We start from the raw sequence: 17,054 nt of genomic DNA, 5'->3' as shown, positions 1-17,054 counted from the left end.
CTCCTGAGTAGCTGGGATTACAGGCACGCACCACCATGCCCAGCTAATTTTTTGTATTTTTAGTAGAGATGGGGTTTCACCATGTTGACCAGGATGGTCTTGATCTCTTGACCTCGTGAACCACCCGCCTCGGCCTCCCAAAGTGCTGGGATTACAGGCTTGAGCCACCACGCCCGGCCTACTATTGGTTTTTAATCAACAAATATGCATTAAAGGCATGATCTATAATCAACAAATCTATAATACAGCAATAATTTAAGTTCTTAAAGTTCACTAAAAGTTTTATTTTCCCTTGTAATTTTGTAAACATGTTATTTTAATTTACTAGGCAACATCTAGGCAAGGGGCTGTAAAAAGCTAGGTTTCAGTCCAATGACTCTGTCATTGTAAATTCTAAATTAGTGAGGCTTAAAATGATTCATTTAAAATATTATATTTACTCAGATGCTAACGAGCAATGAAATGGTCAACAGGCAGAAAAGCATAACCTACAAAATTAGCCTTTTTTAAAAGACAGAGTTCTGCTCCTGTTGCCCAGGCTGGAGTGCAATGGGGCAATCTAAGCTCACTGCAACCTCCGCCTCCTGGGTTCTTGCAATTCTCCTGCCTCAGCCTCCCGAGTAGCTGGGATTACAGGCATGTGCAACCACATCTGGCTAATTTTTTTGTATTTTCAGTAGAGCTGAGGTTTCTCCATGTTGGTCAGGCTAGTCTCAAACTCCTGACCTCAGGCGATCCACCTGCTTCGGCCCCACACAAGTGCTGGGATTACAGGCATGAGCCACCACACCTGGCCCAAAATTTGCTTTTAAGTGATTTGGATTTATCTAAATATATATACTTACAGTGCATTGTACAGAACAAATGGTGGGTAATAACATTTTTTAAATATAAAAAAATTTACATTTTAATTTCATTTTTATTTATTTTTTTAGGGTTTCACTCTGTTGCCCAGGCTGGGGTGCAGTGAAACAATCATAGCTCACTGCAGCCTTGACCTCCCAGGCCCAAGAGCTCCTCCATCTCAGCCTACTGAGAAACTGCAACTATAGGTGCGTGCCACCATGTCTGGCTAATTAAAAAACAAATTTTTTTGCAGAGACAGAGATCTCACCATGTTGCCTGGGCTAGTCTCAAACTCCTGGCCTCAAATGATCCTCTTGCCTCGCCCTCCCAAAGCACTGGGATTACAGGTGTGATTACAGGCTGCACCAGGCATAATTAACTTTTAAAGTTTTATACATTATGAAATCTTAGAAAAAATTTTCTTTCTTCTGAAAGAGGTTCTTTTAGCTGATAAATGCTATCTATATGTTAATGGATTATGTTAAGTGAGATTTCTAGTTAGGTACCCTTCCGACAGAAATCCCTTTACCAAGATTTATTTTACTGTACTAAACTCAAAAACAAAATACAATCAACCAAGTTTTAATATAAAACAATGTAGAGTACACAGTTAAAAATTTTAATAATCCTAATATTCTCACATGGTAGTTTTAAAACATTAATAAAGAATGGAAATATTTTGGCATTTTTGCCTCCATATTAAGAATTCTAAATTAGGAAAAAACATCTAAATTGATGACAGACTGAGTTATAACAAATTAAGGAGGTTAATTTTTTAAAATGTAATTCATTACAACTTTCAGAAACATATATATACAAACTGAATGTTCCCCTGAATCTTACTTAAAGTAAAAATTATGGAAATAAAGATCCATTGCTTCGTCCAATAAAGTGGTTGAGGGATATATGTATATATTTATAAAATATATATACATATGGTATATACTTTGTGTATACAGACACATACCGTGTGTATGTGTGTATATATATACATTTTTTCTTTTCTTCCCATCTGTAGCCTTTTTTATTATTCATTAGCAACTCTAAGAACTGTATTAGAAGGAAAAGAAAATGAAATACCATAAAATTAATTTGTATTTTCAGTTTTTATGGAGTTCATTGAAATATTCAAACGCTTATTAAATATTACATGCCTCACCCTTGATAAGTACTGGGAATACACAGAAAGACACAGTTCCTGACCTCAAACAGCTCACAATCTAATAGGAAAAAATGACATATAAGCAAAATAACTGTAATATAACAAATTCTTATATAAAATTTTATGGGTGGTAACATGAGGTGATTTAAAAATGATGTGCAGTTAGAGGGATAGGTGGGAAGTAAAAGAGTATTACAGGTAGGAAGAATAACATATAGAAATCATGTAGAAACCGTGATGTGTTCAGGGAATTACCAGTAAATTCAGGTTGGCTCAAAGACTAGGAAGTACTGACAGGAAGAGAGGTTAGTTACTAAGGTAGGTATGATAGTAAAGGGTCTCTTTTATGCTCTATGAAAAAATCCGGATTTTATCCAATTGTGCTGGAGCATGTTAAAAGATTTTAAAAGGGTATCAACAAAATCAGATTTGTATTCTAGAAACTTTTAAGGAAGAGAAAAAGACTAAAGATTTGGAGACCAGTTAGGGAACTATAAAAACAACAAAGATAAGAATTAATAAGAGCTAGAGTTAAGAAAGTAGAGTGGGCAAGGGCAACATAGCTTGCATATTTAAGAAGTGGTTCTCAAAGTATAGACCATGGATCCTGGGAGTCATCAAGACCCTTTTTAAGGTGCCCACTGATGAGGTCAAAACTATTTTCATAATAATATCAAAGTGTTATTTAAATGTTACTTGACCTCTTTCACTGAGTGGATGTTTGCTACTGGCAGTGCAAAAGCAATGGTGGATAAAACTGCTGACACCTTAGCATGAATCAAACAAAAAGCACTCATCTACTTCACCACCTCACAGTAAAAGTTTCACTTGAGAATATCCACATTGAAAAAATAAACAATCACTGATTTTATTGAATCTTAACCTTTAGTTACACTTTTTAATATTATTTGATAAACTGGGAAGTTTGCATAAAGCATATCTGCTATAAACTGAAGTATCATGGCTGTCATGAGGAAAAGCTTGTGCAATTATTTGAACTGCACGAAATGCACGTGGTACCAGTTACTGTTTTCAGGACACCACTCTTTTTTTCTCTTTTACATTAGGAAATGATGGTGTATGCTTATTTGGACTTGGCTATTGATATGGTTTTGTTCTGTGTCCCCACCCAAATCCCATCTTGTAGCTTTCACAATCCCAGGTGTTGTGGGAAAGGCCTGGTGAGAGATGACTGAAACATGGGGGTGGGTCTTTCCCATGTTGTTGTTATTATAGTGAATGGGTCTCACAAGATCTGATGGTCTTAAAAATGGGAGTTTCTCTGCACAAACTGTCTTTCCTTGCCTGCCACCATCCATGTGAGACATGACTTGCTCCTCCTTGCTGTCTGCCATAATTGTGAGGCACTCCCCAGACACACAGAACTGTAAGTCCAAAAGACTTCTTTCTCTTGGAAATTGCCCAGTCTCAGGTATGTCTTTATTAGCAGTGTGAGAATAGATTAATACAGTAAATTGGTACCAGTAGAGTGGGGTGTTGCTGAAGATACCCATGAATGTGGAAGTGATTTTGGAACTGGGTAATAGGCAGAGGATGGAACAGTTTGGAGGACTCAGAAGAAGACAGAAAAATGTGGAAAGTTTGGAACTTCTTAGAGACTTAGAAGACTCAGAAGACAGGAAGATGTGGGAAAGTTTGGAACTTCCTAGAGACTTATTGAATGGCTTTGACCAAAATGCTGACAGTGTTATGGATAATAAAGTCCAGGCAGAGGTGGTCTCAGATGGCAATGAGGAACTTGTTGGGAACTGGAGCAAAGGTAACTCTTATTATGTTTTAGCAAAGAGACTGGTGGCATTTTGCCCCATGCCCTAGATATCTGTGCAACTTTGAACTTGGGAGAGAATATTTAGGGAATTTGGCAGAATAAATTTCTAAGCAGCAAAGCATTCAGAAGGTGACTTGGGTGCTGCTAAAGGCATTCAATTTTAAATGAGAAAAGAACATAAAAGGTAGGAGAGTTTGCAGCTTGACAATGCAATAGAAAGGAAAATCCCATTTTCTGAGGAGAAAGTCAAACCAGCTGTAGAAATTTGCAATAAGTAACAAGGAGTTGAATGTTAATTCCTAAGACAATGGGGAAAATGTCTCCAGGGCATGTCAGAGGTCTTCACAGCAGCCCCTCCCATCACAGGCCTGAAGGCCTAATAAGAAAGATGGCTTTACCAGCCAGGCCCAGGGCCACCCTGCTCTGTGTAGCCTAGGGACTTGGTACCCTGTATTCCAGCTGTTCCAGTCATGGCTAAAAGGGGTCAAGATACAGTTCAGGCTGTTGCTTCAGTGTGTGGAAGCCCCAAACCTTGGCAGCTTTCACGTGTTGTTGAGCCTGTGGGTGCACAGAAGTCAATAACTGAGGTTTGGGGACCTCTGCCTAGATTTCAGAGGATGTATGGAAACGCCTGGATGCCCTGGCCCAAGTTTGCTGCATGGGTGGGGCCCTCATGGAGAACGTCTGCTAGGGCAGTGCAGAAGGGAAATGTGGGATTGGAGCCCCCATACAGAGTCCCTACTGGGGCCCCACTTACTGGAGCTGTGAGAAGAGGGCCACTGTCCTCCAGACCCCAGAATGGCAGATCTACTGACAGCTTGCACTCTGCACCTGGAAAAACTGTACACAATGCAGGCCCACGAAAACAGCCAGGCGTGGGGTTATACCCTCCAAAGCCACAGGGGCAGAGCTGCTTAAGGCCATGGGAGCCTACCTCTTGCACCAGCGTGACTTGGATATAAGACATGGAGTCAAAGGAGATCATTCTGGAGCTTTAAGATTTGACTACCCTGCTGGATTTCAGACTTGCATTGGGCCTATAGCCACTCTGTTTTGGCCAATTTCTCCCATTTGGAATGGGTATGTTTACCCAGTGCCTGTACCCACATTGTATCTAGGAAGTAACTAACTTGTTTTTGATTTCACCTGCTCATAGGTGGAAGGGACTTGCCTTGTCTTGATTGAGAACTGGACTGTGGACTCCTGAGTTAACGCTGAAATGAGTTGAGACTTTGGGGGACTGGTGGGAAGGCATGACTGGTTTTGAAATGTGAAGATATGAGATTTGGGAGGGGCCAGGAGCAGAATTATATGGTTTGGCTCTGTGTCCCCACCCACATCTCATCTTGTAGCTCCCGTAATTCCCAGGTGTTGTGGGATGGACCCAGTTAGGTAGTGGGTGCAACCCACAGAGAACGAGCAGAAGCAGGGTGGAGCATCATTTCACCTAGGATGTGAAATGAGTTGGGGAACCTCCCTCCCCCAGTCAAGGGATGCCATTATGGTCTGTGCTACCTGGCCCAGGTACTACACTCTTCCCATTGTTTTTGCAATCTGCAGATCAGGGGATTCCCCTGTAAGTCTACAACACCAGGGCCCTGGGTTTTAAGCACAAAACTGGGTGGCTGTTTGGGCAGGCACTGAGCTACCTGCAGAATTTACTTCGTACCACAGTGGTGCCTGGAACCCCAGCGAGACAGAACCATTCACTCCCCTGGAAAAGGGGCTGAAGCCAGGAAGCCAAGTGGTCTCACTCAGTGGGTCTCATTCCCATGAAGCCCAGCAAGCTAAGAACTACTGGCTTGAAAGTTTCACTGCCAGCACAGAAGTCTGGAGTCGACCTGGGATGATCCAGCTTGGTGGGGGAAGTGGCGTCCACCATTACTGAGGCTTTAGTAGGTGATTTCCCCCAGCAGTGCTAAGGAGACTGGAAGATTTTGACTGGGGATAATTCATCACAGTGCGGCAGAGTGGCTGTGGCCAGACTGCTTCTCTCCATTCCTCCTCAGCCGGGCAGGGCATCTCTGAAGGAAATGCAGCAGGCCCCAGCCAGAGGCTTACATATAAAACTCTCATCTCCCAGGGACACAGGACCTGGGTTAGAAATGGCTGTGGGTGTTGCTTCAGTGAACTTACTCTTTCCTGCCTGCAGGCTCTGAAGACAGCAGCTGATCCTGATAAGGGGGATTCTCCCAGCACAGTGCACCATCTCTGCTAAGGAACAGACTGCCTCTTCCAGAGGGTCCTTGACCCCCGTGCCTCCTGCCTGGGAGAGACCTTCCAACAGGGGTGGACAGACACCTGGCATCAGGCCAGCTTCCTGTATGATGAAGCTTCCAGAGGAAGTATTAGGCAGCAATCTTTGCTGTTCTGCAGCTTCCACTGGTGATACCCAGGTGAAGAGGGCCTGGAGTGAACCTCCAGCAAACTGCAGCAGACCTGCAGAAGAGGGGCCTGACTGTTAGAAGAAAAACTAACAAAGCAACAAAAACAACATCAACAAAAACACCCCTACACAAAACCCCCATCCAAAGGTCATCAGCCTCAAAGATCAAAGGTAGACAAATCCACGAAGATGAGGACAAACCAATGCATAAGTGCTGAAAACTCCAAAAACCAGAATGCCTCTTCTCCTCCAAATGACTGCAGCTCCTTTCGAGCAAGGGCACAAAACTGGACGGAGAATTAGACTGATGAATTAACAAAAGTAGGCTTCAGAAGGTGTATAACAACAAACTCTGCTGAGCTAAAGGAGCATGTTCTAACCCAATACAAGGAAGCTAAGAACCATGATAAAAGATTATAGGAACTGCTAACTAGAATAACCAGTTCAGAGAGGAACATAAATGACCTGATGGAGCTGAAAAACACAGCACAAAAATTCGTGAAGCATACACAAGTATCAACAGCTGAATCAACCAAGCGGAATAAAAGATATCACAGATTGAAGATCACCTTGCTGAAATAAGGGATGAAGATAAAATTAGAGAAAAAAGAATGAAAATGAATAAACAAAGCCTCCAAGAAATATGGGACTATGTGAAAAAGACCAAACCTACAATTGATTGGTATACTTGAAAGTGATAGGGAGAATGGAACCAAGTTGGAAAACACAGTTCAGGATATTATCTGGGAGAACTTTCCCAATCCAGCAAGACAGGCTAACATTCCTATTCAGGAAATAGAGACCACCACTAAAATACTCCATGAGATCAACCCCAAGACACATAATCATCAGATTCCCCAAGGCTAAAATGAAGGAAAAAAATGTTAAGGGCAGCCAGAGAGAAAGGTCAGGTCACCTACAAAGGAAAGTCCATCAGTCTAACAGCAGATCTCTCTGTAGAAATCCTACAGGCCAGAAGAGAGTAGAGGCCAATAATCAACATTCTTAAAGAATTTTCAACCCAGAATTTCACATCCAGGCAAACTAAGCTTCATAAGCAAAGAAGACATAAAATCCTTTCCAAACAAGCAAATGCTGAGGGATTCTGTTACCACCAGGTAGCCTTTTAAGAACTCCTGAAGGAAGCACTAAACATAGAAAGGAAAAACTGGTACCAGCCACTACAAAAACACACCAAAATAAAATGACCAATGACACTATGAAGGAATTGCATTAACTAATATGCAAAATAACCAGCTAGCATCATGATGACAGGATCAAATTCACACATAACAATATTAACCTTAAATGTTAAATGGGCTAAATTCCCTAATTAAAAGACAGAGAGGCAAACTGGATAAGGAGTCAAAACCCACTGGTGTGCTGTATTCAGGAGACACATCTCACTTGCAAAGAAACACACAAAGGCTCAAAATAAAGGGTTAAAAAAAAAAAAAAAAAAAGAAAAAGAAAAAAAGAAAAAGCAGGGGTTGCACTACTAATCTCTGATAAAAGAGAGTAAATCAACAAAGATCAAAAAAGACAAAGAAGGGCATTACAGAATGGTAAAGGGATCAATGCAACAAGAAGAGCTAACTATCCTAAATATATATGCACTCAATGTAGGAGCGCCCAGATTCAAAAAACAAGTTCTTACAGACCTACAAAGAGACTCAGATTCCCATACAATAATAGTGGGAGTCTTTAACACCCTATTGTCAATATTAGATCAACAAGACGGAAAATTAACAAGGATATTCAGGACTTGAACTCTGGATCAAGTGGACCTCATTGACATCTACAGAACTCTCCACCATAAACCAACAGAATATATATTCTTCTCAGCATTGCATGGTACTTATTCTAAAACTGACTACATAATTGGAAGCAAAACACTCCTCAGCAAATGCAAAAGAATGGAAATCATAACAAACAGCCTCTCGGACCACAGTGCAATCAAATTAGAACTCGGGATTAAGAAACTCACTCAAAACCACACAACTACATGGAAATTGAACAACCTGCTCCTGAATGACTCCTGGGTAAATAACAGGAGTTACGATAAATAATAAGTAATGACTTTTTGGGAACTTAAGGCAGAAATAAAGAAGTTCTTTGAAACCAATGAGAACAAAGAGGCAATGTACCAGAATCTCTGGGACACAGCAAAAGCAGTGTTAAGAGGGAAATTTAGGCCAGCTGTGGTGGCTTACGTCTGTAATCCCAGCACTTTGGGTGGCCGAGGCAGGCAGATCATGAGGTCAGAAGATTGAGACTATTCTGGCCAACATGGTGAAACCCCATCTCTACTAAAAATACAAAAAAATTAGCTGGCCGTGGTGGCATGTGCCTGTAGTCCCAGCTACTCAGGAGGCTGAGGCAAGAGAATCTCTTGAACCTGGGAGGTGGAAGTTGCAATGAGCCAAGATCATGCCACGGCACTCCACCCCTGGGTGGCAGAGTGAGACTCCATCTAAAAAAAAAGGAGGAAAATTTATGGCACTAAATGCCCATATCAGAAAGCTGGAAAGATCTGAAATAGAAACCCTAATATCACAATTAAATGAACTAAAGAAGCAAGAGCAAACAAATTCAAAAGCTAGCAGAAGACGAGAAATAACTAAGATGACAGCAGAACTGAAGGAATGAGAGACTGGAAGAACCCTTCAAAAAAAAAATCAATGAATCCAGGAGCTGGCACAGACAAGGATGGCCTCTCTCACCACTCCTATTCAACTTAGTATTGGAAGTTCTGGCCAGGGCAATCAGGCAAGATAAAAAAATAAAGGTATTCATATAGGAAGAGAGGAAGCCAAATTGCTTGTTTGCAGATGACAAAATTGTATATTTAGAAAACTCCACTGTTTCTGCCCCAAAACTCCTTAAGCTGATAAGCAACTTCAGCAAAGTCTCAGGATATAAAATCAATGTGTAAAAACCACAAGCATTCTTATATATCAACAACAGACAAGCAAGAGAGCCAAATCGTAAGTGAACTCACATTCACAATTGTTACAAAGAGAATAAAATACCTAGGAATACAACTAACAAAGGATGTAAAGGACTTCCTCAAGGAGAACTACAAACCACTGCTCAAGGAAATAAGAGAGGACACAAACAAATGGAAAACATTCCATGCTCACAGATAGGAAAAATCAGTATCGTGAAAACAGCCACACTGTCCAAATTAATTTATAGATTCAATGCTATTCCGATCAAGCTACCATTATTTTTCTTCACAGGATTAGAAAAAATTTCTTTAAATTTCATATGGAACTAAAAAAGAGCCCATATATCCAAGATAATCCTAAGCAAAAAGAACAAAGCTAGAGGCATCATGCTACCTGACTTCAAACTATACTACAAGGCTACAGTAACCAAAACAACATGGTATTGGTAACAAAAAAGATATATAGATCACTGGAACAGAACAGCAGCCTCAGAAATAACCTCACACATCTACAACCATCCGATCTTCAACAAACCTGACAAAAATAAGCAATCGGGAAACGATTCCCTATTTAATAAATAGTGCTGGGGAAACTGGCTGGCCATATGCAGAAAACAGAAACTGGACCCCTTCCTTACACCTTATACAAAAATTAACTCAAGATGGATTAAAGATTTAAAAGTAAAACTCAAAACCACAGAAGAAAACTTAGGCAATACCATTCAGGATATAGGCGTGGGAAAATACTAAAACACCGAAAGCAATAGCAACAAAAGCCAAAATTGAGAAATGGGATCTAATCAAACTAAAGAGCTTCTGCATAGGAAAAGAAACTATCATTAGAGTGAACAGGTAACGTACAGAATGTGAGAAAGTTTTTGCAATCTATCCATCTGACAAAGGGCTAATACCCAGAATCTACAAGGAACTTAAACAAATTTACAAGAAAAAAGCAAACCACCCCATCAAAAAGTGAGTGAAGGATATGAACATTCACGTCTCAAAAGAAGACATTTATGTGGCCAACAAACAAATGAAAAAAGCTCATCACTGGTCATTAGAGAAATGCAAATCAAAACCACAATGAGATGCCATTTCACACCAGTCAGAATGGCAATTATTAAAAAGTCAGGAAACAACAGATGCTGGGGAGGCTATGGAGAAACAGGAATGCTTTTACACTGTTGGTGGGAGTGTAAATTAGTTCAACCACTGTGGAAGACAGTGTGTCGATTCCTGAAACATCTAGAACCAGAAATACCATTTGACCCAGCAATCCTATCTGCCTAACTCAGTGAATCAGTATTTTCCAAATGACCAAAATGCATGAAATTACATGTGAAAGATTTTACTATTATAAAAGATTCACTGATATGGTTTCAGATACCATCATTAAACTTGAAGACTTAAACCACCACACTGGTTCATGTGGTATTAATGATCTGAAAATACTCCTTTTCAACTATGTATGTGTGTGAGGCTGAATTTGCTTCATGTACTTCAACCCAAATATTGTATTATAATATATTAAATGCAGATGCATATACAAGAATTTAGCTGTCCTCTGTTCAGATAGTAAAGAAATTTGCAAAAATAAAAAACAATGCAACCCTTTTTGGTAATTTTATTGTTTTGAAAAATAGTTATTTTCATAAAGATGTTATTTATGTCAAAATACAATGGTTTGTATTGTTACTTAAAAATACCTTAAAATCTTATTTCAATTTCAAGCATAACAAACATTAACACATATAACCCATATAACAGAAGTTCTTTGGGTCTTTAATAATTTTTAAGAATGTAAAGGGGTATTGAGATCAAAATGTTTGAAAACTTCAGATTAGAAGGTGGAATCTGCAAGACTTGCTGACTAATTAGATGAGAAAAGGAAGGCTGGAGGAGGAACTCAGGATGGCTCTTGGATGGTACTTGAAATAGGGAATACAGGAAATGGTTGAGGATGTGAGCGGGAGAGGTAAAAAGTTTTGGTTTAATCTGAGGTGGTGAGTCCTACATGAAATTTACAAAAAATATGGAATTCAGAAAAGTGGTCTAGTCTAGAAATAAAGAATGGCATATCTGTGTCAGTTTGAGCTGGGAGAGAGGATTAGCACAGAATCCTCTAATTGTGAACACCTGCTATGATATGAAAAAAAGAGTTCTGACAGAAATCAATGAATGTCAATGCACTTAAGGTCTGAGCAGAGCTGCTGCTGTAGTCAGTGAAGCTGCACTACACCATGCCAGGGAGGGCCTGTTACAGGGACTACATATGATACGAATGATGCCCCCTAGAGCTGTGCATGATTTGCAAAACCAAATGTGGCAACCCTAAAGAGGAAGTGAGCTAGACAGACAAATGACTGGTCAGAGAGGTGAAGTCCTTGGAATAAAAGGTGGTATCATGCATTCAAATTCAGGGAATTTCTTTAGGAGATGGTTATCAAAAAGAAATACTAAAGAAAGGCAAATAAACTAGGTTAAAAAGGACAAATAAGAACTTTGTTAAATCCTGAATAGGTGGCAAGCAACATTAAGTACAGCTTTTTAAAAGTAGGTGGTTGTCAAAGAAAGAAAAGCTAAAGGATGGTACATGGAATAAGTGTATGGTTTTTGGTTTTAAAAATGCAAGATGTGTTTATGTTCATAGGCTGAGGGGGAAGATGACATTAGAAAAGAAATAAAAATAATGAACTGTGTTTACCATATGTGTGGCAGTATGGTAGGCACTTAAGTATTTAAGAGAGAAGAGATAATAAAAGAAAAAGCAAGGAATAGGAAGCATCAGGATAAATACTATAGGTAGAGAGACTGTGGACGTGGCCGACAGGTAAAAAAGTATAACAATTTTACAACACTATTACAGACATTACTGATGAGTGATAACACATCATTTATCTCTTCTGATTCCAACTTCTTACTCAGATTACACACGGTCCAATCTAGCTAACATTTGTGGAGTTAATATCAGGTTATTTAAGGGTTGACTAGTCAGTCTGTGGATGATAACCAGAGCCCTTTAGCTCTCTTTCTGTGACGTAATGTAGAAATTAAACTGTTCACTAGCAACTCTGCTCTAGTGGCTTTCTAGAGAAAGAAAAGAAAAAATGCTAAGAATATCATACATTAGCTAAACATCAAACCACTTACCTAGAATTAAACTAATTTTGGCCAGTTTGGGCTAGGTGTAACATATCGTCTCTTAAGACAGAGAAAGGTAAGGCTCCCATTTAGCCGAAGTGGTTTCATCAAGAGAGAAAATGCAGCCTTACTCCTGACGAATGTTTGCAGATACGAATTTCCTTATACCCAATATGTTTCAACTAAAAACATGCAATTCAAGGCTAAGCTGAGCTTCTTATTTCAACAGAAAAACATAACTTGCTTTTGGCAAGTCAACCAAACATTTAACACTTGTGGAAATCTAACACCATACTGAACAACCAAAATATAGAGAAGTCTGAACACTGACACAGCAAAAGTTATTTAAAGATTTTTATATTTTCAAACCCAGCATTGTAAAATAACCTTATTTGATAAAAATCTAACATCATAAAACCAAAATCATCTTAACAAAAAACAAGACCAACATTACACTCTCCATTTCTAACAAGCTCTGAAAGAAAATGAAAATTCCAAATCTCCTAAAAAATTAAACACTTTTACTGTTGTAAGATACAGATTAGTTCAGTTCAACAGCATTTGCTGTGGGCTTCCTATATGCCAGGAAGGGTGTTAGGTACCTAAAGACATACAAAAGAGAGTTTAAGCAGATTTGTATTATATATAAATTGCTTTTCATAGCTCTATTTTTCCTTATTTTGACTGCTTACTTTTACATATATTTGATAACACAAAACATTCCATTTTAAAGAACTGAAACTAAAATAATTTTTCAGCCATTATGAATCTAAGCACCAAACTTGCAACCCATTTTTATTTAAACTTTATTACAGAAATTTTGAAATATACATTAACCCTCGTGTACCTAATATCAGAAACTCAGCTTCAAAAATTAACATTCTAGTGCTCGCTTCAGCAGCACATACATATACCAAAATGGAAACGACACAGAGAAGATTAGTATGGAGCCTGCAAAAGGATCACATTTAAAAATTAACATTCTGCCACACTTATTTTTTCTACAATCCCTGCAGCTTCCCTCCAACCCCCTCTTTTACTGGAATAGTCCAAAGCAAATTCTAGACACCCTTAATTTCACCTGTAAATACTATAGTATATATGCCTAAAAAATAAGGGATTTTTTGTTTTAATCAGTGCATATCATTATCAGTCCCAATCCAATAACCAGTTTGTGTTCAATTTTTTTCCAACTTCTTAACTGTTTTTCCTCCCAGTTGGTTAGTTTGAATCAGGATCCAAAAAAGCTCATACATTTGCAGATTAATTTTTACAACTGCAAAGGCCCTTATTGCTTCTACCAGCTAACTTCCCTGATTTCATCTTACTGTGACTACATTTATTTTCCATTCATCCTGACTTCTATATCTATTTATATAGTTAATCTTGATTTATATGTGTTAACTGTAAATTACTGAAATCCTTTTTAGAATAAAAGGATTTTATTCTAAATAAAATAGGGGGAGAAAGGAAGAAAGTGTTCAATAATTATTTGTGAGTACCTAAGAATGTAAAGCATCTATATGAGAATTCTAAATTTAAATGACATGCATTTACACATATACTGTTTAAAGTTTCTAACTTCAATTACATTTAGGTACAGCTTTTAAATATTGCATCTAATACTAGTTTATCTTGATTGACCACGCTCTGTTTGGTAAAACTTGGAGACATAGTATGAGGTTGTTTTTCCGGAACTCAAAGTAAGTAGAAATTTTAGATGTAAAGATCTGTTTCATCTACATGCATTTTTAGCATTCCAAAGGAAAATCTGCACAAATATTTAAGATCTAATGAGTGTTAAATCAAATGACCTCTAAGTACGGAATTATGGGGTAGTGTTTCTGTACATGCATAAGGATTTCCAAAAAGGAGCTGGAATTTAGATAACTAAAATTACAATATAAACACAGTTTACTGGTAAACAGCAGTAGAAAGGAACTTTATTCTAACATTATTAGAATGCCTTTCTCTTCAGGTGACAAATACCTATAAAGGGTGTGTATGTTTAAATGAATTTATAAAGTAGTTTCTCTCCCTGTTCAGGAATCCTGCCTCTCTAACCAAGTCCCACTTTATGTTTCTTCTTTCGGTATAATTCATGATGAGTGCGCTATACTAGTTGTTCCCTTTTCTATTTATCGCCTTTTTCCCGGTTATGTATTTCTCATTCCCATGATGCTGCCAAATACTATAGGCTAGTTTAAACAATGTTCTCCATATGTTAAGTACATTAATCAACGCTCTCTGTTCTCTATTCCTTCCATCTTTGCAACATTCAGCATTTCTGACCATACCCTTTCTTCTAAAAGTTATTTTCCTTTAGACTCTGTGACAAAATGGGATCCAAGTTTCCCCGGGTCTTCATGATTATTCTATTTGATGCCAACTGTTCTTTATTGTTTCAGGATGCTCTTCAAGGTTTTGGTATGTTGTTCTTTACATTTTTGGTTAGGTAATTCATATACACTTATGTTCCTGTTTCTAGGAATACGACTCCATATCTGCAGTTCTCAGTACTCCATACTGCTGTTCCCTTTCTTTAATTGTATCCTAAGCACTTTTGTTTGGCTATTCCATTACCTCAAACTTTAAAGTCTCAAAAAAAGTCACTCTATGTTTGTTTTCTAATGAGAATGATAACATAAAATTAGGCATAAAAGGAAATTTAAGCCTTCAAAATGTCTTTTAATATGTAACAGCTGGGCATGGTGGCTCACACCTGTAATCCCAGCACTTTGGGAGGCTGAGGTGGGCAGACTGCTTGAGCTCAGAAGTTCGAGACCAGCCTGGGCAACATGGTGAAATCCCATCTTTACAAAACAACCAACCAACCAACCAACCAACCAACCAACCAACCAAAACATCCCCCAAAATTAGCCAGGTGTGGTGGTGTGCCTGTAGTCCCAGCTACTTGGGAGGCTGACGTAGGAGGATCACCTGAGCCCAGGAAGTCAAGGCTTTGGAGAGCTGTGACTGCTCCACTGCACTCCAGCCTGGGTAATGAGAGTGAGACCCTGTCTTAAAACAACAACAACAAATGAAAGATTTTGGAATATTACTCTAGATTTATAGTTCATAGATTACATTTCAAACTGAATACTGGTTATTAAAATATATGAACTGGCTGAATGACAATAAATAAAGAATGGCTAGAGTCATCTTTCAACTTCCACAAACCAAATCACTCAACTCTTCCCTCCTGGTATTAGAACAAAGTTAAAATTGGTGACAGATTTTTAAACTTTCATAGAGATTACAAATGCTTATTTTCTATTACCTATGATAACCATAGTTCATAAAATCTCATGTTCCAAATGGAAATTATCATGCTATATACTTAGTACAATTTATTAACTGTTAAAATGAAATTAATATTTTAGGTGATATGTTTCCTAATATGTATTTTACTAATTTTTAACCGAATAGGTCTATGCATCATTTCTGAATCCATTTAGCTTTGCAGTTATAAATGCAAACAGGGATTAACTACTCTCTAAAAATTTCTAAAGAAGTTTAAGATGGTGCAAAAAAACAAAAACAGAATATTGCAGAATCACCTAGGTGCTTACTATTTGTCCCAACCAAAAAAGTAGTACGCAATGGTATTTATAAAGTTCTTCCTCTCTCAAAGCAGAGCACTCAGGAAGACAGTGCTGTGAAAATACTACTGGGTCATGAGATTAAGTTTAGGGTGTTTCAGTCATCAATTTGGAATTCCGTTAATCAGACACCACAAATGGCAGAGGGACAGTGTATGAGTAAGAGGTATTAGCATGGTTTTCCATTTGACCTTTTTCTGCCACTCAAGTCCTATTCTGGATGATGGTAAATTTTTCTCTGGATGTTTTCTAGTTGAAGAAAATCATACCTTCAAAATCATCAATGACTCTTAATTTTTTTACACCAAATACTTACGCACATGTCTTTTGACAATACTTTTTCACTAATTAATGAAAATAAATTTAAATCAAATTATCTCTTTAGGAACCCCCAGGCCTCTACAATTATTCTACTGTAAAATCAATTTTTAGAAATATAAGATTTTACTAGCTATATGTCTCCAATAGAATAATTAGACTGCCCAATTAACATCCTAAAAAAAAATAAATGGTGAAATTTAACAGAATTTTAAGACTGGAGGGGAAACTTTTTCTAAGGTATCATTAGAAAAGATCATGTTTTAGCTGGGCATGGTGGCTCATGCCTGTAATACCAGCACTTTGGGAGGCTGAGGCAGGCAGATCATGAGGTAAGGAGATTGAGACCATCCTGGCCAACCTGGTGGTGAAACCATCTTAAAAAAAAAAAAGAAAAGATCATGTTTTTAAGAGGCTATGAGAAACCAGACTTAAAAACTAGATTAGAAATGCAAGTCTTGATAAAATAAGTAGTGTTTTAAAAATGTAGCATGAATACAAAAATAAAAATATCAAATTATATGTTGATATTTAGTCAAAAAATTCAGTCAGGTTTTTTTTTTGAGACAGAGCCTCACTCTGCTGCCCAGGGTGGAGTGCAGGGGCTCAATCTCAGCTCACTGCAACCTCCACTTTCTGGGTTAAACTGATTCTCCTGCCTCAGCCCCCTGAGTAAATGGGACTACAGGCACTGCCACCACCCCTGGCTAATTTTTGTATTTTTAGTAGAGACAGGGTTTCACCATTTGGCCAGGCTGATCTTGAACTCCTGGCCTCAAGTGATCCGTCCCCATTGGACTTTCAAAGTGCTGGGATTATAGGTGTGAGCCATTGTGCCTGGCTAGAAAACTTTTGAGTAT

The 17,054-nt window shown here is 38.3% G+C and overlaps 1 protein-coding gene and 1 non-coding gene across 9 annotated transcripts in view; one reads left to right on the top strand and one right to left on the bottom strand.

Moving 5' to 3' along the window:
* The window catches only part of USP15 (ubiquitin specific peptidase 15), a 146,410-nt gene that overhangs the window by 54,166 nt on the left and 75,190 nt on the right, over positions 1–17,054 (bottom strand). The window contains exon 1 of one of the 8 annotated variants that reach the window (XM_037731947.1): positions 5,934–6,074. The exons of 5 other annotated variants lie outside the window; for them this stretch is intronic. Coding sequence is in view for 2 of the 3 variants with exons in the window: in XM_037731948.1 (XP_037587876.1) it covers positions 12,816–12,876 (61 nt within the window). In the remaining variant the exon portion in view is untranslated. Of the gene's footprint in view, positions 1–5,933; positions 6,075–10,743; positions 12,221–12,305; positions 12,877–17,054 lie in introns of those variants that run through there. 2 more of the 8 variants (XM_017510184.2, XM_037731948.1) reach the window with 2 other exon arrangements.
* Positions 13,160–13,270, top strand: LOC119468448. The gene has a single exon (XR_005197129.1). It is a non-coding gene; the product is annotated as a U6 spliceosomal RNA (small nuclear RNA).

Source organism: Cebus imitator, unplaced genomic scaffold, assembly GCF_001604975.1.
Source record: "Cebus imitator isolate Cc_AM_T3 unplaced genomic scaffold, Cebus_imitator-1.0 Scaffold433, whole genome shotgun sequence".
NCBI lineage: Eukaryota > Metazoa > Chordata > Mammalia > Primates > Cebidae > Cebus > Cebus imitator.
Note: the sequence above shows the minus strand (reverse complement) of the source record. Positions and strands in the feature narration are given on the sequence as shown.